Here is a 24,991-nt window from a genome sequence, read left to right as displayed (position 1 = left end):
AAGAAGCCTTCTCGACTTCTTCGAAGGGAAGACCGACTTTGTCCCAAGGATAGTTAGGCGCGGGTTTTCGTTGCAATATGGCGCCCGCGTAAACAGAGACATCTCGCCAGTGCGCGCCAGCTACCAGTGCGCGCCAGCCAGTGCGCTTTCAGAAGTGCGGCCGGAGGTCCTACATGCCCTTCATGACGACCAAATGGCAGGGCATGTCGTCTTTTCCCGTACGCTCGCGAGGATTCAGGAGAAGTATTACTGGCCACGCCTTAACACCGACCTAATCCATTACGTCAAGACGTACTGACACTACCAGCGATGCAAGACACAACCGACAAGATCAGCGGGTTCCCTACAGCCGATAGAGCCTGCTTGCCGACCGTTTCAGCAGATCGGGATGGATTTGTTGAAGCCCTTTCTGGCATCAACATATTGAAAGAAAGAGATCGTCGTGGCCACCGACTACCTCATTCGCTGAAACGAAATCTATGCCCAAAGATAGTGCGGCCGTAGTAGCCAAATTCTTCGTCTATAACATCCTGTTGCGACATGGTGCGCCAGATGTCCTCATTGCCTACAGACGAACGTCTTTTACAGCTGTGGTTACTCGAGCCGTCTTGCAGTATAGTCAGACAAGTTATTCGAAGACTATTGCCTCCCATCCGCAGACGAATGGTCTAATAGAACGTCTGAACAAGACGCTCGCCGACATGTTAGCGATGTACGTCGACGTCGAACACAACACCACGGGATGCCGTCCTTCCGCATGTAACCTGCAAGAAGCAACACACATCACGCCATTCAAGCTGGTTTACAAGATAAACCCGACGGCGACTCTAGGTATGCTGCCGCACGTCACCGTCAAAGCGAATCTCGGCGTCGCCGCCTATCTACAGTGCGCCGAAGAAGCACGACTACTCGGCCGCCAGCACATCAAAAACCACCCAAGGGCACGGACAGCCGACAATACAATCTTCGACGGTGCTACGTGGAACACCATTCCGGTGACCGTATTTGGGTTTGAACGTCAATACGCCCACGAGGGCTTGGTGAGAAACTCTTGCGACGCAATTTCGGACCCTACAAGGTCATCGGACGCACTGGCGCATTGTACTACGAGGTCGTGCAAGACAGCATTTCGCTATCACAGCGACTTGAAGTAGTCCACGTTGTACGCCTTACGCCCTTCTACCAGCGCTAGCAAACTCTGGGACTTTGTTTCTTTGTTTGTGTTATTATTTTTCTTTAGTACATGTGCTTTACGTTTTTTTTTTCTTTCTTTCTGTCCTAAATTCACCCGTTGACAACCTAAAGTTTTCGCTCAGTGCAAGACGCACCTGCATGACTGGAACTTACTCGAATATTATCGTTGATTCTATCGTTTGTGTACGTTCTCGCCCAACCTTGTACAATGAGGTTGTGGGCCCAACACAAATTGTTTAGTGCTGTCATGAAGGCACGCGGGCAACAGTGATTATACTGCAACCTTCGACGAGTCATGCATAAAAGCCGACGCGCTTTACCCCCTGATCAGATTTCAACGATCGCCGACGGGGATCGTCGCAATCGTAGTGCTTTGAGTGTCACTTGCTTTTGTGGGCCCGGTTCTCCCAATAAAAAGCTGGCTTCGTGATTCACAGTTTTCCTGTACTCTGGTCTTCACCGTTATTACAACGGGACAATATAATCGAACTCGCTGATGACAGTACCCTCAATAGCTTTCATTCTATACATCTTGCCCTATCATATGCCAAGTTTTGTCACCGATTTCATGCTGCGGCCATTTTATGTACAAGTCTGGCAAGATGCACCCAGATGCTGACTGTTTATCACGCTAGCCTATCGACCCTGCCGACACCGGCGAGCGTGACACCGATGACTTCAGCATGGCAATTTCAGATCTGGCCAACATCCGCGGTGAACACAAAAGCGACGACCCGTTACAATCTGTAATAGGCCGCCTCCACTCACGTCAGCCCTACCCATCGCTCCAGCTGTTTCACGACAATATCCTTTACCGTCGTAGTACCACTCTCACTGGCCCGGAGTTTCTGCTTGTTCTCCGCAAGCAACTTCGTGCTGCTGTTCTCATAGAACTCCACGATGCCCCAACTCCTGGTCATCTTGGGGTGTCCCGCACATGTGACCACGGGGGGCGACGCTTTTGCTGGCCTGGTCTGTACCGATCTGTTCGACTCTACGTTGCTACGTGTGACGGTTGTCAGCGACGTAAGCGGCCCTTGGCGTTACCTGCAGGCCTTCTACAGGCCATTCACCGACCCAAGGAGCCATTCTACCCCATCGGTCTCAACCTCCTCGGCCCATTCCTTACGTCTACTTCAGGGAACAAGTAGATCGCAGCTGCGACCGACTATGCTACGGGTATTACACGACGCGAGCTTTGACGACTAGTTGCGCCACTGACCGTCGCGGACGGTCTATTTCATGACCTTATTCTTCACCATGGTGCCTCTAGGCAACTGCCAACATACCAAGGCCGCTACTTGTCCAACGTTGTCCACAACCTCCTTCGTTCCTGTTCTGTGGAGAACAAGTGCCCTACCAACGGGCTCACCGAGAGGCTCAACTGCACCTAACAGATATGCTGGCGATGTACGTGTCTGACAATCATCAGGACTGGGGCAGCACTTGGCCCCAATATAGCAGCAATTTGTCATACGTCACGTTCGCATACAACTCATCCCGTCGCAACACCGACGGTTTTTCGCCATTCTACCTGCTGTTTGGCCGCCACCCAGCATTGTCGTTCGATAGGTTACAACCTGCCGTCGTACAAAATAGCACAGAGTATACCCGCGATTCTGCCGCGCGGGTCCATCTGCAGCGTCAGATTGCTCATGAGCGACTATCCGACTCTCAAATACTTCAGAAGGACCGCTATGACCGCAAACACCGACACCTCTGCTTTTCTGCGGAATCTCTTGTACTTCTATGGACTCCGTCTCATTGTGTAGGTCTTTCTGAAAAGCTTTTGTCTTGTTCCACCGGACCTTACAAGGTTTTAGGACAGCTTGTTGACGTGAACTATGTGATCGTGCCACTGGACAGTACACCGTCTAGCCTGTGATCTAGTGACGTCGTGCATGTATCCCGGTTGAAGCGATACTTCGGCAATACAGTCTGTGTTAACGTGCTCAGACTCCAGGACATTGGCAGGAACGGACGTATTAAGTTGCCGTCATCAGGGTAGTTCAAAATTCTGCAATCAGAGTCACTGGCTTATATTTCAGTCTAGTTAACTATCATAACCAGATAGGTGTGTGTGTGTGGGGGGGGGGGGGGGTAAGTGCATATAGTTTTTTGGAGTCTGGTTTCTAGAAAAAAAGTCCCAGTTCCATCTCGGTCTTGAATTAAATTCCATATTTTTATTTAATTTTCTCATTTCTATTTTTTTGGCAGTGCCTCTCCATTTCCATTGTCAGGTGAAAGTTCCTTAAGGTGACTGCATATCGGTTTGTCTTCGTGTTGTGTGCCTGGCCAGAGTTAGCGAATCGTCATGCTCTGTTTGATTCTTGTGACGGCTGGGATATCTACTTGGGCTATTATGTCTTAGGAAGCTTTAATTAGGCTCAGGGTCTGTGGTCTCTGTAACGAAAAATTCGTCCTAATTCAGGACCAGGACGGATTTTTCTTCTTCAAGTACTACGTTTCCTCTCCAGTAAACCAATATGAGTTCCACTAGAAGCATCGCGGATGATAATTTTTCCCCTACATGAAATTTCCTTCACCTTGAGAGTTTCCGCAGTACTGATTTGCCACATTAAACAGTGTCGTTTCGCTCTTTAATCGAGGGACAGGCGTTACGTATGGTGATGGCGCGGTAGCGAAAGAAGGCGTCGTTTCGTGCAGTGCTGAGCGTGGACATGACGGAGGGCCCCTCGTTCGGGGAGTCGACGGAGGAGGCGCTGTGGGACTTCGTCATGTACAACAGCGAGTTCACGGCGAAGAAACCACGCCAGCCCAAGCACACGCCTCCCGCGCAGCCGGCCTACCCGACGCGCTCCTCACTGTGGGACCCGCAGCGCGCGCAGCGCATCCAGAAGTGCACGTCGTTCATGGAGGACGGCGCTGTCGTCTTGCCGGGCAAGGACTCGCCGCTGCCCAAGCGTGGTTACGGCAACGCCGACGAGAGCAGTTGAGTGCTTCCACTTTTCCTGGAAATATCGCAGCAAGGCGGGATGCTTCGCAGATATGTACCGCGTCTCTGTTGCACGCTGCATATTTTGAGAAGGACGCCGCGTCGTGATGATGAATGGGCGCCGAACCAAGCGCCCATTGCACACCCGAATGATGCTACGCAATATTTATTCAAGCTACATTATCATTATTCAGTGAGCTGCAGTATCTGCACCAGGACGTTCAGTTGTGATAGTACACGCAACACAGTCATATATAGGCATACAGGAAATGCTAGACGGAAGACCTATTGATCTGACCCGGCTCAATGTTTGGTGTCCCTTTAATCAACGATTATTTACAACAATATGAAATAGAGCTTTATCGTTTGACTTCCGTACTCGGAGCGCAGCATTTGTGTCACTGTCCAAGCCAGCACAGGCTTAAGATTTGTAGTGGCGCCTCAATCCTGAACAGAAAATCTGTTTAGAGCCAGTGTAGCTATGCACTCTAATAATAGTTACTCGCTTTGGGCCGTATATTTTGTCACGCAACGGTAATCGTCATCTATCTCGTGTGCCTTTCCTTTTTTGAGCACTGCGTACGTCCACGTCACGAACGGTACGCGTCTCATCAGCGTCACACAGCGTTCTTGACAAGAAAGTAGTTAGCGCAGAGTTCCTAAGAATGGAAACGAAAGCATAGGCTGATGACAATTGTCGTTCGGTGAGAAAAACACACTGCAAAGTGTGCAACCTTTTTTAGAATGTACCAGTCCTGGTTCAGATTCACTTGGAAGCCCCACTGAGTTTCTAAAAGGTGCGTCCACGTCAAAACACGAAGTGCACACCATCGCCGCAGTAATTCTCTCATGCTCTCGCATTGACCAACAGCTGTGCGGAGCCCTTTACTGTGGCGGCGATCAAACTTCATGTGCAGCAAACGGTGACAGAAAGATTACTGGATACGAACAGGGTGATCCTCGGAATTCACTGCAATCACATTCAACGCGCCAACTCTATCGAGTGAAGCTAGCTTACCATAGCTCTCCTAATAATTATCAGGTGTTATCCTGAATGTATTAGGCCTTGGCGAGGCTAGAAGAATGTATATGTAAACTGCAGAATACCCGTACACCGCGGATAATTCAAGCATGTTTTCAGGCGCGCAGGATCGTCTGAGCTGGATTTCTCCGACCTAAAGTAGCCTGACAGCCCGCAGGATTATCTGACTGAGCTAGCTTGCATGCTTGGTTGCCACAGTCAAAAGTTCAAATCTGCGCGGTATCTTTTTTTTTTTTTTTTCTAATATGGGAAACTCGAACTCGCCTCCCCCAGTAAACGACATCTCCAGACTTGGAGTGGCGCCTGACACCGGCAAAAACGCCGAGAGCAAGTGCGACTATACTAATCCAGTACAACCAAATTAGGAAAACTCACTAAGTTTCAACAAGACACTCTCTCACCAGAACAGGAATTGGCCTCCCTAGTACAGTATTCAGCCACTCCCTCCCAAATGACTTACTCAATACCCAATGACCCTCAATCCCCAGCAGCTGCTTAGCATCTGACCAAAGCGGCGGTCAGACCTGGAACGCAGCAGAGGGTGCTAAGAATCTCTCAACCCGGACAGGCCACCAATGGAAACTGACCCTTGCAACGTTTAACACCCGAACCCTCTAGAGTAAAGCTAGCCTAGCAGGACTTTTTGAGGAACTATCAGGCATTGTTTGGGATGTCATTGGCCTTAGTGAGGTTAGAAAAACTGGTGAAGCTGATACAGTGCTGATAAATGGTCACGTCCTCTGCTATAGAGGACTACCAGCTATGAAGCAGTTCGGAGTATAATTCCTAATTCATAAGGACATAGCGGGCAACACCGACGAATTCTACAGCATTAATAAGAAGGCAGCAGTAGTCATAATAAAGCTAAATAGGAGGTATAGAATCAAGTTAGCACGAAACCACGCTCCAGCCTCCAGTCACGATGATGAAAAAATAGAGCAGTTTTACGAAGGTGCTCAATTCGCGATGCAAAAAGTGCAAACTCAGTTTACCGTAGTCATGGGCGACTTCACTATAAAAGTGGGGTAAAAGCAGGCTGGTGAATAAGAAATTGGCAAATACGGCTTGGACTCTAGGAACATTCGAGGAGAGGTGGTGGTAGAATTCGGGGAAAGGAATAAGCTCCGAATAATGAACATTTTCTTCAGGAAGCGTTGGAACAAGAAGTGGACCTTGAAAAGCCCTAATGGTGAAACGAGAAATGAAATTGATTTCACACTTTCTGCCGATCCCAGCAGAGTGCAGGATGTAGGAGTGCAGGATGTGTTAGGTAGAGGGCTAGGATTCACCTCTATTTGAAGAGAGAAAGGGTAAAATTCGTCAACAACAAACAGGCCAACCTAGACGCAGTAAGCGTAAAAGCAGACCAATTCAGGTTAGCACTTTCTGAGAAATTTGCAGCCTCAGAACAGAGAGATGAAGATCACATAGAGGCAATGAATGAAACCATAACCACGCTGGCTTCAGAAGCAGCAATTGAAGTGGGAGGTAAGGCCCCAAGGCAACCAGTAGGTAAGCTCTCCCCAGTATCAAAGGACCTAATACAGAAACGTTAAATAATGAAAGTGTCCGATACAAGAGATCAGATAGACCTCGGGGAACTGTCAAAATTAATCAACAAGGAGATGATAAGGAATATTCGAAATTATAACGCGAGAAAGACTGGAGAAACAGTAAAAAATGGACGCATCCTGAAAACAGTGAGAAGTAAACTAGGCATCGAACAAACCAAGAAGTATGCACTGACAGATACACAGGGTAATATCATCAGCTATCTCGAAGATATAGTAAAAGCACCGGAAGAATTCTATACTCACCTGTACAGTACCCAAGGAGGCACGATATCTCCTTTTAAAGTAGTAATGAACAGGTTACAGAGGCTCCTCCTATAACTATAGCGATGAAGTTAGAATGCCTTGTAAGAAATGAAGCGGGGGAAAGCGGCAAGAGAAGATGGACTACTAGTCGATTTAATCAAAGATGGTGGAGACACAATGCTTGAAAAACTAGCGGCTCCTTATAGGAACTGCCTATCGACTTCAAAGGTCCCAAATAACTGAACGAATGCCTACATTATACTAATCCACCAAAGGGAGAGATTACAGAATCGAAAAATTATAGGCCCATTAGCTTACTTCCAATATTATATAAAATATTACACCGTCTGTTCTCATGTCGTAGGACGATGTGGTGTACAAAGAACTTGGCCACTTCATATGAGTTTGCTTGCGGAAGAGCTTCGGTTTCGGCGTACCGGGTTAAGTAGTCGGTAGCGACGACTATCCATTTGTTGCGCGAAGAGGTCACTGGGAATGGCCCAAGTATATCCAGTCCTATTTGTTGGAACGGTGCTTGAGGAGGGTCCACAGGGTGGAGAAAGCCAGCTGGTTTAACTGGTGGTTTCTTGCGGCGCTGACAATCACGGCACGTCTTCACGTACCGTTGCACAGAACAAAAAAGCCGGGGCCAGTAAAACTTCTGGCGTATCCTTGCTAATGTCTTAGCGAATTCCAGGTGTCCCGCACATGGCTCATCATGGCAGGCTTGCAAAATGTCTTGGCGCAGCGCCGACGGCACGAAAAGGAGGTACGTATTTGGACCGCTTCCGCAGTTTTTCTTGTAAAGGACGTTGTTGTGCAAAGAGCACGATGATAAGCCGCGCACGAGCGACCGAGGTAAGACACCTTCAGCTCCTTGAAGGTGCTCGATCAGCGGCAGCAGCTAAGGGTCAGCGCACTGGTCCTCAGCCATCTTTATGGCGTCGATAACGCCGACAAATGGCAAGTCATGGTCACGGTCCGAGGACGTCGTAGGGAGTGGTGCGCGCGGCAAACAGTCGGCGTCACTGTGCTTCCTTCCAGATCGGTAGACAACTGTAATGTCGCACTCTTGTAAGCGCAGGCTCCAACTGGCTAGTCTGCCTGAAGGATCTTTGAGGTTGGCAAGCCAGCACAGGGCATGGTGATCGCTGACAGCCTTAAAGGGTCTACCGTACAAGTAGGGTCGGAATTTACCAATTGCCCACACAACCGCTAAGCATTCTTTTTCAGTGGTTGAGTAGTTTTTCTCAGCCTTGGTGAGACTGCGGATCGCATAAGCAATGGGGCGTTCCGCACCAGCTTACAACTGCACAAGAACTGCGCCGAGACCCGTATTGCTGGCGTCAGTAAGAATTTCAGTGACAGCGTCTTCGTCGAAATGAGCAAGTATTGGGGCCGCTTGCAAGCGCTTGCGCAATTCATTGAACAACTGCTACTGCTCGTCCGACCAAATGAAAGGCACATCGTCGCGTGTGAGCCGTGTCAGAGGCTCAGCAATTCTTGAGAATCTCTCGACGAAGCGCCTATAATATGCGCACAAACCAAGGAAGCGTTCGACAGCCTTCTTGTCTGTGGGTGGCGAACACTCCTCTACGGCAGCTAATTTGTCGGGGTCTGATCGGACGCCTTTAGGACCAACGACATGGCCAAGAAATTTGAGCTCTTGGAACCCGAAGTAGCATTTTTCAGGTTTGATGGTGAGGCCGGCAGTACGGATCGCCGCGAGGACACTCTCGAGTCGTGCGAGATGTTCGTCAAACGTGCTCGAGAACACGACGACGTCGTCCAAGTATACGAGGCAGGTTTGCCATTTGAGATCAGCAAGCACGGTATCCATCATCTGCTGAAAGGTGGCAGGTGCTGAACAGAGACCGAAGGGGAGAACTTTGAACTCATAAAGCCCGTCAGGTGTTACAAACGCTGTTTTTTCACGATCCTGTTCATCGACTTCGATTTGCCAATACCCTGATTTAAGATCCAACGAAGAAAAGAAAATGGCATGTTGGAGACGATCCAATGCGTCGTCGATGCGTGGCAATGGATATACATCGCGCTTGGTGACACGGTTCAACTTTCTATAATCTACACAGAAGCGTAGTGTGTTGTCTTTCTTTCTGACTAACATTACAGGGGAGGCCCACGGGCTTATGGACGGCTGGATCACGTCGTCTTGGAGCATCTCTTTCACCTGATGCTTGATCGCTTCCCTTTCCACTGGAGACACTCTGTAACGAACAGGACGTGCGGACTCGTCCGTTACAATGTGGCGCTTTGTGATGGACGTGCGCCGTACTTTGGACGACGTTGAAAAACAGTCCGCAAATTCATTCACGAGACTCAGTAGACGGTCTTTCTGATGGTCTGGCAGAGCAGCGTTAACGTGAATCCGTTCTTTTAGGCTGGGTAATTCAGATTGCGGAGACGATGCGATTTCCAATGTTGCAATTTCAGTAACATCAATGATTTCGCGAAGAAATGCGATTGTCGTTCCTCGCAGTACATGCCGATATTCGTTGCTAAAGTTTGTTAGCAACACGGCTGAACATTTGTTGCGCACCTGAAGAAGCCCTCTCGCTATGCAAATGTGGCGCTCAAGAAGCATAGGGATGTTTGCCTCCGCAATTCCTTCGGCGTCGTCCTCTATGTAGCATCGGACAAGGGTAAGCACGCTGCTCTTGGGTGGTAAGGTGACGTGATCGTCAGCTACGCGAAGCGCGATGTCACGGTCGTTGCCATTGTTGTTCGCTACGGCTTGCGCAGTAGCGAAGCTGACTCCACATTCTTCTCAGTCGATGATGGCACCGTTCGCCTGAAGGAAATCCATGCCGAGTATAAAGTGCTTCGAGCATTCAGGAAGAATGACGAAGGCCACCGGACAGCCATCCTTCATTCTGCGATTCACTTCGTAAAGCACTAACCGACATCACTGACAAATTCCCTAACGCACCTATTCACCTCTTTGGCTATTTCAATTACCCTAACATTAACTGGCCTCTGCTTTCTGTAACCAACAGGTCACCGTTATCCGAAGCTAAACAATTTATTGACCTTATTCTAGACTTCAACCTACATCAGGGGATATCATGTCCTACAAGAGGGGATAACACCCTTGACCTTATGCTCACATCTTGCCCTGATAGCTTAAAGAGCGTTACCACACTACCCGGTCTCAGCGATCACAACCTCATCCATATCTGCATGACAATAGCGCTTAAGAAAAAGTCACCCATAACAAAAATAATAAAAGATTACAAAAGGGCGGTCTTTGACGCCATAAATAACGAACTCCATAAATTTTTTAACGATTTTCAGCAGTCTTACTTATCAAGAACTGTCGATAGCAACTGGGAACTTTATAAGAATGTATTGCTCAACCTGGAAGCTAGATACATACCAACAGTTCTCGTGAAATCCGACTCTAACAATGAATGGTTTAATAAACGGCTGAAAGCTCTCCTTACTAAAAAGAAAAGGCTTTACCGAAAAGCTAAACTTACAAATAGCTCAGAAACATGGGGAAAATACGAACTGTGCGCTAACCAATATATTCAGGAGCTGACGATAGCCAAAGATAACTTCTTTAATCATGACCTTCTGACGATTCTACGATCAAACCCCAACAAATTCTGGCGCTTACTTTCAGTAAAGACACATTCTAGACAGATTGAACTAACAGATCCGGATGGTAATCTCATTAACTGTGAGAAATGCGCGTCAGCTTTTAACGACTACTTCACCTCAGTTTTCTCCAACACTAATGACGCTCTCATTGAACCAATACCAGCACTCCCAGTAAAATTAATGCCAGACATTAAGATCAACCCTGATGGCATATGTAGCCTCATTAATTCACTCAAACTAACCACCTCAGCCGGGTGTGATGGAATTAACGCCAAAATACTAGTTAACACCAGTAACATTTCTAGCCAGGTACTACATCTAATATTTACGCAATCCTTAAAGACTGAAAGCTTGCCCGACGACTGGAAAAAGGCCCATGTCGTACCAATCTTCAAGACTGGCGACCGCTCCCGTGCTATAAATTATCGCCCAATTTCTCTCACCAGCATTCCTTCTAAACTTCTAGAACATATAATCTCATCCAACCTAATGTCTCACCTGGAATCTATCAACTTCCTTTACCCTCACCAGCACGGCTTCAGAAAACTATTTTCATGCGAGACCCAACTCGCCGAGTTCACCCATGACATTCTACATTTCATACACCTACATTTGCAGATTGATGCCATTTTCATGGATTACTCAAACGCATTCGACCGCGTTTCCCGCAATCACCTACTTCAAAAACTCGCATCTATCGGAATCCCAAATAGCTTGCTTACCTGGCTTGAACACTTCCTAAAAGGGCGCACACAGTTTACCTCTGCAAATAACCATAATTCATCTCTTAGCAGCATAACATCGGGTGTGCCACAGGGCGCTGGTTTATCGCCTCTACTTTTCCTCATCTACATCAATGACTTACCTGCTAACATTAAGAATAAATTACGTCTTTTCGCGGATGACTGTGTCCTATATTCCCCAATCAAAGGCTCGAATGAAATCACCGCACTACAACAGTATCTCGATTCCATCGCAGTATGGTGCGAGAAATGGTACATGCCGCTTAACCTTACTAAATGCAAAGCCCTGTCATTCACCCGCAACCACAGCTTAACCAGTCACACCTACACAATAAATTCAGCTCGTATCAATCATGCACCGTCTAACAAATACCTCGGCGTTCACATGACATCGACACTATCATGGGCAACTCATATTGACACCATCTGTTCTAATGCTTCACGCATCCTTGGATATTTAAAACTCAACCTGAAAACCGCATCACCAGAAATAAAAAAGCTAGCATATCTAACATTCGTACGTCCGCAGTTAGAATATGCGTCATCTATCTGGCATCCTTCCCAATCATATCTAACCTATGACATAGAAGCAATACAAAATCGCGCTGCTCGGTTTATAACTTCCAATTACTCTCGTGATACCAGCATAACCGCACTAAAACGTACACTTGAACTACCATCACTTGCTTCCCGCAGGATCATCTCTCGTCTCTGCTTGCTTCACACCTTCTATTACCATCGACACTCCAGGCATTCCCTGTTAAATCCACCCTTACGTGCATCCTCTCGCTTAAGCCACAGTCGTCCCATAGCAAACATTAACACCCGATCATCTGCCATGAACACTTCATCCTTCCCCGACGCTACAACCCATTGGAACCATCTCCCAGAAGATATCGTGTCATGCACTGACCGTAAAACGTTCCGCGAAATGTTAAATAACCACACTGCTTAATTACTGATCCCACTTACCCTTACTCTAACACGATGTTCCTTTTTTTTCGCTATTGTTCCTGGCTTCTATTTGTTTATTGTTGTTTCTTTACTGTTCTGTACATTTCTTCTAACATTGTTACAAGGATTAAAGCCCTCCCTTATGTAATGCCTTCGGGCCTTTAAGGTGAAAATAAATGAAATAAATGAAAGTCGCCGATGTACGTGAAGCGCCGAATGTTGACTCGTGCCGTGCACCGGCCCATTGGAATTTTGAGGTGCCCTCCTGCAGTACGAATCTGAGTCCCGGTCCATTGCGTCGAAACTTTGTTCAGGATACGCGCGAGATTCTGGCTCATAACAGACGTGTCCGAACCCGTGTCGATTAATGCCGTGACTTCGTGGTCATCTATGGTAACCGGTACGTCGCAAGATACTGACACCGAACTACACTGCTTTCTCTGCGTCTCAATTACGTCATCTCGCGGTCGTCTTAGCGGAGGATCTTCAGAGTTCGCAACGTCAGCGACCTCACCTCCGCAGGTCGCTGGACTCCGTTTTCCCGGGAGGCAGGGCTGGGTGAGCGACACCTTATTGCGCTCGGCGTGAAGATGGGGCTGGAAGACCTGTTTCGGGCGGGTGACGGTGACCGGGGTACACGGAATCGTGGGGCAAACGAGGTACTGGCGTCCGCGGGATAGGCTTCAATCTCCATGGGGCGTTCACCATTGCGCGGGCACGGCGCATTCAGTGAAAATCCACGGAGCCCAGCGCGGCGGTAAGGACACGCCCTGTAGAGGTGATCGGCTTCACCGCAGTGAAAACACAAGGGCCTCCGGTCTGCAGTGAGCCATACGTCGCTCTTGCGGGGTGGTCGTGTTTCAGACATGAATGGCGTGCGGCGAGTCCTGAAGTGGCCAGTTGCTTGTTCAACGGCGCGCACGCCATGAAAGTCCGGGACGTCGCGCACATCGTAAAAACTCGGGGTCAACGAACTTCTCGCAGCTGCCGCATACGACATGCGAGGCTGTGGCTGCCGTACCTCGTGCTGTGGTGTCTCGCTTCACTCCGGGACTTGTACTGCCTGCCTGATTTCCTCCCGGACGATCTCAGCCAGAGCGAGTCGCGGTACCGATACTGGAGCCACCTGAAGCTTTTGCAGCTCTTCTCGGACAACAAGCCTAATGAGCTCCCGCAAGGCGTCGGTATTGTCCAAGGGTATAGCGAGAAGGTCACGCGATAGGGTCGACACGTAGCGGTTGTACTGCCTTGTTTGCTGCTGCAGTGCCTTTTCCATGGATATGGCTTCCGCGAGAAACTCGGCAACGGTCTTTGGTGGGTTGCGTATTAGTCCACCGAATAACTCTTGCTTGACACCGCGCATCATGTTCCTTAGCTTCTTTTTTTTTCGGCATGGATGGATCCGTGCGTCGGAAAAGTCCACACATATCTTCCACAAACATTGCGACGCTTTCGTTCGGCCGCTGCACTCTCGCCTGAATTGCAGATTCAGCTCACTCCCTGCGATCGAGGCTGGCGTATGTGCTGATTAGCTGCCGTCGGAATTAATTCCATGCCGATAGGGCAGCCTCACGGTTCTCAAACCATGTCCGCGCATAGTCCTCGAGGGCAAAGTAGGCGTTGCGTAGCTTGCGCTCTGGAGTCCAGCTGTTGAATTCTGCGACACGCTCAAAGTGATCGAGCCAGTCCTCAACATCTTCGAAGGTATCCCCATGGAAAGATGTGGGGATTCATCATCATCATCATCATCATCATCATCATCAGCCTGGTTAGGCCCACTGCAGGGCAAAGGCCTCTCCCATATTTCTCCAACTACCCCGGTCATGTACTAATTGTGGCCATGTTGACCCTCCAAACTTCCTAATCTCATCTGCCCACCTAACTTTCTGTCGCCCCCTGCTACGCTTCCCTTCCCTCGGAATCCAGTCCGTAACCCTTAATGACCATCGGTTATATTCCCTCCTCATTACATGTCCTGCCCATATGCCCATTTCTTTTTCTTGATTTCAACTAAGATGTCATTAACGCGCGTTTGTTCCCTCACCCAATCTGCTCTTTTCTTATCCCTTGACGTTACACCTATCATTCTTCTTTCCATAGCTCGTTGCGTCGTCCTCAATTTAAGTAGAACCCTTTTCGTAAGCCTCCAGGTTTCTGCCCCGTAGGTGAGTACTGGTAAGACACAGCTGTTATACACTTTTCTCTTGAGGGATAATGGCAACCTGCTGTTCATGAACTGCGAATGCCTGCCAAACGCACCCCAGCCCATTCTTATTCTTCTAATTATTTCACTGTCATGATCCGGATCAGCAGTCACTACCTGTCCTAAGTAGATGTATTGCTTTACCACTTCCAGTGCCTCGCTACCCATCGTAAACTACTGTTCCCTTCCGAGACTGTTAAACATTACTTTAGTTTTATGGAGATTAATATTTAGTCCCACCCTTCTGCTCTGCCTCTCCAGGTCAGTGAGCATGCATTGCAGTTGGTCCCCTGAGTTACTAAGCAAGGCAATATCATCAGTGAATTAAGCGCAAGTTACTAAGGTATTCTCCATTTACTCTTATCCCCAATTCTTCCCAATCCAGGTCTCTGAATACCTCCTGTAAACACGCTGTGAATAGCATTGGAGAGATCGTATCTCCCTGCCTGACGCCTTTCTTTATTGGGATTTTCTTGCTTTCTTTATGGAGGACTACAGTGGCTGTGGAGCCGCTATAGATATCTTTCAGTATTTTTACTTACGGCTCATCTGCAACTTGATTCCGCAATGCCTCCATGACTGCTGACGTTTCGACTGAATCAAACGCTTTCTCGTAATCAATGAAAAATATATATATAATGGTTGGTTATATTCCGCACATTTCTCTATCATCTGATTGATAGTGTGAATATGATCTATTGTTGAGTAGCCTTTACGGAATCCTGCCTGGTCCTTTGGTTGACGGAAGTATAAGGTGTTCCTGATTCTATTTGCAATTACCTTAGTAAATACTTTGTAGGCAACGGACAGTAAGCTGATCGGTCTATAATTTTTCAAGTCTTTGGCGTCCCCTTTCTTATGGATTAGGATTATGTTAGCGTTCTTCCAAGATTCCGGTACGCTCGAGGTCATGAGGCATTGTGTATACAGGGTGGCCAGTTTTTCTAGAACAATCTGCCCACCATCCTTCAACAAATCTGTTGTTACCTGATCCAATCTGTTGTTACATGTTACAATATGAACGTTGTACAGGGGTACGCCCCTACATCCAGTCATGATGACCAGGAAGTCGAAAGCTTCTATGAAGACGTGGAATCGGCGATGGGTTGAGTGAAAACAAGATACACTATACTGATGGGCGATTTCAATGCCAAGGTAGGCAAGAAGCAGGCTGGAGACAAGGCAGTGGGGGAATATGACATAGGCACTAGGAATAGCAGGGGAGATTTAGTAGAGTTTGCGGGACAGAATAATATGCGGATAATGAATACCTTCTTCCGCAAGCGGGATAGCCGAAAGTGGACGTGGAGGAGCCCGAACGGCGAGACTAGAAATGAAATAGACCTCATACTCTGCGCTGACGCTGGCATCATACAAGATGTGGACGTGCTCGGTAAGGTGCGCTGCAGTGACCACAGGATGGTAAGAACTCGAGTTAGCCTAGACCTGAGGAGGGAACGGAAGAAACTGGTACATAAGAAGCCGATCTATGAGTTAGCGGTAAGAGGGAAAATACAGGAATTCCAGATCAAGCTACAGAACAGGTATTCGGCTTTAACTCAGGAAGAGGACCTTAGTGTTGAAGCAATGAACGACAATCTTGTGGGCATTATTAAGGAGTGTGCAATAGAAGTCAGCGGTAACTCCGTTAGACAGGATACCAGTAAGCTATCGCAGGAGACGAAAGATCTGATCAAGAAACGCCAACGTATGAAAGCCTCTAACCCTACAGCTAGAATAGAACTGGCAGAACTTTCGAAGTTAATCAACAAGCGTAAGACAGCTGACATAAGGAAGTATAAAATGGATAGAATTGAACAAGCTGTCAGGAACGGAGGAAGCCTAAAAGCAGTGAAGAAGAAAATAGGAAGTGGCAAGAATCAGATGCATGCGTTAAGAGACAAAGCCGGCAATATCATTACCAATATGGATGAGATAGTTCAAGTGGCTGAGGAGTTCTATAGAGATTTATACAGTACGAGTGGCACCCACGATGATAATGGCATAGAGAATAGTCTAGAAAAATTCGAAATCCCACAAGTAACGCCGGAAGAAGTAAGGAAAGCCTTGGGAGCTATGCAAAGGGGGAAGGCAGCTGGGGATTCGCGGCTGGTTAAGTACCACCTCGGTTGGTGCGGTTGAGCAAGAAGACGTAACTGAGGTACTCATCCTTATGACTCGGTTGGGTAGAGGCTCGTGCTCAGGTGGCAGTCCTTGAAGTCGACGGCTTGTCCGTACGTGAATTGGAGTCAGCTCAAGCGGACTTCGTACTGGGCTTGTAGGCGGTGTTCGATCTGGGAGTGGTAGCATGTGCCCCGCACCTCCACCAGAAAAATGTAACGTAGATTGAAGACGGAGTCTTAAAAAATAGACGCTTCTGTTTAAGGGCGGGCCAGGAGAAGAACGCGCAGCTCACGCGCTTCGATCGTCTTTCATGGCGCCGACCTTTGCGTGTGCCGTCCCGCGATGCGGGAGCCCTACATCATTGCGTCAATATTCACCAAGATAATCTCCAATAGCATAAGAGCAACACTCCAATTTAGTCAATTAAGGGAGCAAGCAGGTTTCAGGAAGGAATACTTTACGACGGATCACATCCATGGCACCAATCAGGTAACCGAGAAATCCGTAGAATACAATCAGCCTCTCTATATGGCTTTCATAGATTACGAAAGGCATTTCATTCAGTAGAGATACCACCAGTCGTAGAGGCATTACGTAAGCAAGGAGTATAGGATGCTTACGTAAATATCTTGGAAAGTATCTAGAGTGATTCCACAGCTACCTCAATTCTCCACAAGAAAAGTAGGAAGATACCTATAAAGAAAGCGGTCAGACAAGGAGACACAATCTCTGCAATGCTATTCACCGCATGGTTGGAAGACGTATTCAAGCTATTAAACACGGAAGGCTTAGGAGTAAGGATGAACAGCGAATATCTCAGCAACCTTAGATTTGCAGATGACATTGCCCTGTTCAGCAACACTGGAGTTGAGTTAATACAGGGCAGAATTTAAAATTCACACCAATAAAGCGACAAACATTGATCAATTCCACTATATTAAACAACGGGCACTGTATTGTAACCGCTGTAATAAAAGTTCTAATTGAAAAGATCAAATTCTGAAACGAAAAATGAAATCGATTTGTTACTTACGTACAGGGGAAAATTACAAGATCTGCCAACTGCTCCACTGTTCATAAAACATTCCATGCTCAGGGTTGATCAGTTATACTATTTTAAATTGCTCCAAGTAATTCAACAAAATAAATTATATGAACAAAGCCGCATCGAAAAACCATACTACTGTTTACGAGAACAAAGGATACGAGCACCTAAAGTAAGAACTAATTACGGAAAACAAAGTGCTGCGTACCAGACACATCATGTTTTGAATATCCTTGCAGATAGATTGAACTTTAAGGGTAGTAGCGCTGCATTTAAAAAACAAGCAAGGAACTTATTAATTACCACATGTATACAGTATAAACATTAACCTGCGAATTTTCATGCCTCGACCAATGCTTAAATCATTCAAAAATTAGTATTTTGAGTGTTTCCATGTATAATGAAATTTCATTGTATCCTCATGCATTCTTATTTTCAAATTTCTTGAATTTATTTTGTGTAGCTATATATTATGGCGTGCGTGCGACCTCTTCTGTATGATTATTTAGAGATGTTATATAAATATTTCTCTTGTTTATGTGATTTGTTATGTGTACTCTTGCAAGTAGCTAGTTGTCCATTTTCCTGAAACTGCTGTACTGCAATCCTTTTTTTTTTTTACTGTTGAACTCGAAGCGTATGAGCTGCCACGAACTGCGGAGGGACAGGGACCTTTGTCAGGCTTGATTGCCTTTAGCCCCTGCCCCTGCAGTGAGCTTTGTATACTGCTTACTGTAAATAAAAACCCTTACTTACTTACTTACTTCACACTGATGCTGATATTGCAATATAGTCAATGGGTAGAGTAAAGGGGCTAGCCATGCCCCCACTTGACTTTGATTTGGGAATGTTTTCCTGTCCACCTGCTTCCTTTCCTATAGTGTTTTTATCGCAGGAAGACCTTATAACGCACTTGGCGCAGAACCAATCAGCCCAACTTTCAACTCTAAATTTTTTAAACAGAGCCTCATTCATGCTGATTAATGTATATTTTTTTTTCTATAAGCTGCTTATGAGAAATTTTGAACTTTAGCGAGAATAGTCCTCGTGCATGGTGTAAAAAACTATATTTTCAGAGAGGTGTCAGCCGAGTTCTTTCATGAACTGAGAATTAAGAATAAATGTCACTATTTCAAGACAGTCGAACTATTAAAATTTTAATTGCCTGATTTCATTGCTAAAACCTAATGTATCCTTAGTGAAAACGCATATCAAACGTTGTCACGCTCCCGTCAAGAAACGACTGCATTGTCATTATAGTGTCAAGTCATATTGTATGACGTCTGTGTTCCGAAGTTACGTCAACTTTTGGGAAATGACAACTTGGTCTGCCAAAACGCGTAAGTCCTTGGAATTCAAGTGGCACAGCAAAAGTATTTCGAACGCAGTTATCACCTATTTCCTTCATTACTTGCATAAAATTTGTCTTTTATCTACAGAACCCTCCGACACGTATTACACATCACAAAGAGGAACATGAAATTGGTCCTGTGTTGATTATAACGTATGAATAAATATAATGGAGACGCCTCTGCGCACATTTGCAGTGTTCTGCAACCTGAAAGCCGACGAGCGCACATTTTAGGGTCTATGCGCGTAGCCTGCGCCACGATTGGTCCCTGATAGTCCTTGTGCACCTGTACTCCGACTTTGGTACATTTCACCAGCTCTCAAATCTTATGGAAGAAAATTCCAATCTCACAGATTTTCCACCGACAAGTTTTACTCTGCGACTGAAATATCATTTGGTGCGAAGTGTTCCAGAGAATATTGCGAAACAAATGTTGGTGCCTATGCTCGGGTACCGTATTCAACGCGCTGCAAGTAGCTCTGTTTCTCCTCCTTCACTACCTGCAGTACTGCGAGTGCCGATTGCGTCACTGTTCGCCCAAGGCATTGTCCGAGATGTCATGTTCTGGGAAACCAGGTAGGCCCACCTTGCTCTTTTTGCGCTAGACAATGTTCCGAAAAGCAAGAACAAAGAACAGTACTTGGTGGTTGTTCGAGTTTTTGACCCCTTGCATGCAGATGTGGTTGCCGAACTAGTTCATTATGGTCCCACGCACGTTTCCAATGGATCATAAACGCTTCATGTTGATGACGGCGCGTGCGCAGAAGAAACCTTATCGACGTCAATTGCTGTCGCTGGCCGCGCATCGAGCTGCCGCTAAAGCTCCCTATAGACATAGTCGAGCGTTATTCATGTGTTGAAATATACATTAGTAGGATCTTGACGAAGGCTAGTTGGTTCATATTTAGAAATGAGATTGAACAGCGCGAATAAGAAAAGGACGCGAGGAAACGCTTGTCGGTGGTACTTGTTTACTTCGCGCTGTTCAACCTTAAATATACAGTTCATTCTAACTCTACCTTGTTCGGTCTTGTACTTATCAGCTAAACAATGTATAACGAACACACATGCCTGTTGATCTATAAGATCTCCATGTTCGACCACTCCTTCCGATAGCTGTGCTTATTGCCGCAAGTGAAGAACGCATAGGCATCTCGGAGGCAACGTATTTATTTACACAAGCCTAAGCACGTCCTCGTCTTCTTTGCCAAGGCCCCACCGCTCAACACAGGTTGCGCGTGGCAATACTCGATTCGAGTCGAAACGTCTCATCGGCATCAAATTGATTGTATGACGTTATCTTTTACGTGTTCTTCTTTAAGCAGAAGGCTCTGTGAAAGCCCGTGAAATGTGAAAACATGACGTCATTGCGCTCCCCTCTTCTAAACTACAGAGTAAAAAAAAACTATGGGGTTTTTCGTGCCAAAACCAACTTGTGATTATGAGGCGCGCCGTAGTGGAGGACTCCGGAAATTTTGACCACCTGGGGTTCTTTAACGTACACCTAAATCTAAGTACACGGGTGTTTTCGCATTTCGCCCCCATCGAAATGCGGCCGCCGTGGCTGGGATTCGATCCCGCGACCTCGTGCCCAGCAGCCCAACACCATAGCCACTGAGCAACCACGGCGGGTAAACTACAGCGTCCTCAATCGTATTTCGAAAGAACGAAGCGCGTTAGGGACTTGCAAAAAAGAAAAAAGAAAGCGATCAGCTGAAGCGTCCAGCATATGTCCCTGTGAAGATTGAAATCTTCCATGCTCCTAAATGATAAGCGATAGGCCACCGCTTAACACGTATGCAAACACTCTCGTCAGCTTTGGACAGGCGTGTGGACTTAGTTCTTGTGAAACATGATTGATCCGGACGCGCAAGCGCGCAGTGACGTCGTTTCTCTCTCTCTATTGCGGTTTTCTTCGGAGGTCGCGCAAAAAAAAAGCTACGTAAGAGATAACGTTTTATACAAAACAACTATATCAGGGATTTCGAGCACGCTCTAAAGCTTTAAAACAAGACTTATGCCGTAAAATGAATGTTTAGAATGTTGCATAATTAAACGTAATAAATTATTTTCAAGGTAGTCACACTTTAAAAAATAGCCTAGCTCAATATGTCTTCAAAAAATATGCCTTTGTTTTCATTCGTCTAAAGTACCACACTTTAGGTCGGGTTCATGTTACGCGAAACACCCGGTATAATATTAAACTTTCGGGCGACTTTAGAAAAAAATAAAGATACAAAAATACAGGCAGTTAAACACGTACTCAAGCAGAAATACCAGATGGTATGGGGATAAGGAAACTCAGGCAAAATTTTATTCAAAGAAGTAGTGAGAGGGCTTATGGCCTATGTCGTCAGGGCGACTGTCAGAGTGGGTCATGCTCCCGCCTTTAAGTCATCTTAGTGCTGATGATAAGTAAAAAGACGCGTACCACAGAAGAAAAAGGCATTTCATCTGCCATTAGGGGAGCCGAAAAGGCTTTTCTTTTCTGGTCGTCTGTGGTGTCGGCGTTCTTTTTACATATCTTCATGATCCATCTGACCAACTGGCCTCCGTGAAAACCTCGACTGCGTTTTCTGATGTGGTAGGCTTCGGCCGAATTACTCCCTATAGCTGGGGTTGGTATTAGAATTTGCACTGGCGGAGGTGTACAGCACAGTGCCAGATTCACGGTGTAACACACACGTACGTGCTCTTCTAGACGAGCAATGACGCAGTAACTAGTCAGCCGCCCAACTGTCTGTTGGCGGTCCGTTGCAGTCGCGTCGACGTAGCACTCTCCTCGCGAATCTACCAAATATAACAGCTTTTAGCGAATGCTCTTTTCTCTCATGTAAGGAAAACAAAATTGAGTTGAACTGAATTCAGCACTGCGTCGGAAGCAATTATTCGCTTTTGGTAGACGTCAAAGAACGAGAGGTAGCCATATAATCTACGCGCCCTCCACATCGTCCGTCAAAAGCTCTGGGTTGCCTTTGGGCATTATAGCTACACATGAATTAAACAGATGCTGACCAGGCTTTGTGATGTGGCCGGACTTTGTGATACCCTGTATCACGCGCACATGCACGGCCAGCTTACCGTCCTGTATTAGTACCTCGACTGTCGTCGGTGGTTGATGGATCACTCACAAATAACTATATTTCAGATTCCGATTGCCATAGATTTCCGAAAATACAAATGTGCGTGCAATTGCAATTGCAGGCGATACGTGACCATCTTCCAAAACCTGCTGATATGCGCGGTGAACGCCTCGGTGATCGTGTCTTACATCACGCTGTACACAAACGACGCCAACCGGTACTTTGTCGAGTACCTTCACAGGTACGGGTATGTGCCGCATAGGCAGCGTGTGTGTAATTACGCGCCTGCTATCGTACGCTTATTGCGAAACAAGTTTCTATTCCAAATGGTACTTGCCCAATTGCGAAAACTAATCCAGCAAAATGAATTTTTATCAAAACAATTTTCGACGAAACAATCTGACTGTTCCTATGAAAACTGGCAATCATTGGCAGTGAATTCATAACGTCTCTTCGCCACCAAATTCACTTATAATGTGTATAAGCTTTCTTTTTGGTCGTGCAATATGGAATGTTCTTCTTTTTTTCAGCTGGCGAAAGTATCATTATACAATATGAACACTTGGCATCGATAATTATTTCAATATTGGCTGCATCTCTAAAAGTTCGTGCTGCTGTTCCATGAGTTGCCAGTGTTGTGTGAGCATCTGCGAGTCAAGTTTCACGCGTGTTCTCCTTAAGCGCAAGGAAATCCGGTAATATCTCAAAAGTAGCGGCAGATGATTACAATAAGTTGTAATAGATCAAGAAACCCTTAAGGTGCTTTTTGGCAGGCCAATGGTATAAATTTTGAAATATATCTTCCATGAAATGTCTGCTCAATCGGATTGCTTAACGCATAAATATGTGAAGAATCAAAGCGGAAAACAATCAAGCATCGCACGTTCTTCCGTCATCACCTCCTCTTGGACCGGCCCAATTTTGAAGCAGAAGTACATGTTGTTTGTCGATTTGGTGCTTATTTACATGATGTAGCGAAAAGGCATAACCACAAAGACGCACGAGTACATTTCACATGCGTAACACACGTCACAGGTGCACGTCACGGTGCCTGTTACGTATATCTTTGTGTAATCTTTGTGGTTCTGTCCTTGCACCACATTATGTAAATAATATTTCAAGCAGTGAGCCGTTCAGCACACTACTCGGCCGCATTTTCTAATGGTACACTCGGCTGGTCTCTACCTCGCTGTGACTCGGATTACAAAGAGGCGAAGCCCCCTCTTGACCGAAGCGAGAGAAAGCGTGAGCGACGCTAATGCGCAGCCGCTCGCCAGAGCAATCGGAGGCCGGCAAAGGAAAGACTTTGAAACAAGTCTCTGCCACTTGTGCTCTAAACAAGCGTGGCGCTCTGGAGCCGACGAACCACCCAGGAGGCCGCGGCAGACACTGCGCCAACAACGGAAGCTGCAGGATCGTAAGTGTGCAGCGCGAAGGTTAAACGTGGGCGAGACAAGTGACAAGGGCAAACACGGGCTACCAAGTGAAGTTTCATTACCAATGCGCCGAATTTATACAAGGAAGCGAAGGAGCTACCTGAAAAAAATTGCGAACCCATCTCATGATGACTGTCGACGGTAATGTGTTAGCATTGAGTCAATACCGTGACACAACGTGTGGCAGCGTCGAAACGAGTTATGTATGAGGCCTGTAGTGCAGCGGGATTCGTCTGCCGCGCTTCGGATGGGCGTTGTGAGCGTCCCCTTTGGAACGGGGCGGTGGGTTGCGCCACCAAGCTCTTCCTATTATACTGCCTAATGTCCTACCTAGGTTAAACAATAAAAAAAAGAAAAACGCTATGAACTCCCACAACCAAATTTTCTGATCCCCTATTGCGAACTGTGCTTTTGTATGTATCCGTTTTTTGTCGTTTCCCTACTTCCTTCCCCCAATCCTCCAATCGCCTCTGACTAATCCCTATTGCGGACATGTATACTTTTCCACTGCTCTCGCTGAACCAAAGGGCTTCAAGGAGGCCAGTGGTGACTAAATAGACCGCTGGGAAGATATCTTCACATTCTAATAAAACATGCACCATCATTTCCCTAGCTTTACCGCAGCAAGCACATGCTGTTTCTTCCTCCTCATATCTCGCTTTGCAAGTGCGTATTCTTTGGCATCTTGATCTCGCTTCGAAAAATAATGAGCTTCCCTTTGAGTTGTCATAAATTGTTTCTTTTCCGATTTCGTTTTTTACTCTTAAGTAGTTACTCATGGCAGGTTTCTTTTCCATTGCCGCCAAACATGAGATTATCTCAGTTTTTCTGACTTTCTGCTTGACATTCTTACTTGCTGTGTTGCCCACCCTACAGGCCGCATACTTGCTGGTAAGCTTTCTAGTTTTTTTCCTCCACTGTGAATCAATGTTTTCTTTTTCCTGTACAGATACATTAACACTCTCCCAGCCCATTTACTTTCTTCCATATTCCTCAGACGTTCTTCATGCTCAATTTTACTGCGAGCTTCCCTCACTTCAAAACTAGTCCAGCCCATATCACCCTGGACAGCTTCATTTGTAGTCTTCCCGTGAGCGCCCAATGCGAGGTGACCCACTGACCTTTGGTTCCCATCGAGTCCTGATTGTACCCCTAATTTCAAGCAAACAACAGCATTTCCAAAAGTAAGTCCTGGAACCATTACACCTTTGCACATACGTCGGACAACCTCTTAAATATTGTATCCCCATAGCGCTTTGTGGTTCATTAGGGCTGCATTTCTCTTCCCCTTCACTGTTATTTTTTCCTGTGTTTCCATACATCTATTTCCTTCGTTTATCCATATACCAAGGTATTTATATTCTGTTGCCCGAGGTATTTCCTGGCCCTGTATCACCACTGTCTGTTCACTGTTTTCAT

The 24,991-nt window shown here is 46.5% G+C and overlaps 1 protein-coding gene across 1 annotated transcript in view; it reads left to right on the top strand.

The window, feature by feature from the left end:
• Window positions 1–3,875: 3,875 nt before the first annotated feature.
• The window catches only part of LOC126529853 (Na(+)/citrate cotransporter-like), a 92,462-nt gene continuing 71,346 nt past the window's right edge, over window positions 3,876–24,991 (top strand). Inside the window, exons 1-3 of the mRNA XM_050177319.2 lie at window positions 3,876–4,146; window positions 19,560–19,629; window positions 22,258–22,377. Of these exons, the coding sequence (XP_050033276.1) occupies window positions 3,876–4,146; window positions 19,560–19,629; window positions 22,258–22,377 (461 nt within the window). The remainder of the gene's footprint in view (window positions 4,147–19,559; window positions 19,630–22,257; window positions 22,378–24,991) is intronic.

Source organism: Dermacentor andersoni, chromosome 5, assembly GCF_023375885.2.
Source record: "Dermacentor andersoni chromosome 5, qqDerAnde1_hic_scaffold, whole genome shotgun sequence".
Taxonomy (NCBI): Eukaryota; Metazoa; Arthropoda; class Arachnida; order Ixodida; family Ixodidae; genus Dermacentor; species Dermacentor andersoni.
Note: the sequence above shows the minus strand (reverse complement) of the source record. Positions and strands in the feature narration are given on the sequence as shown.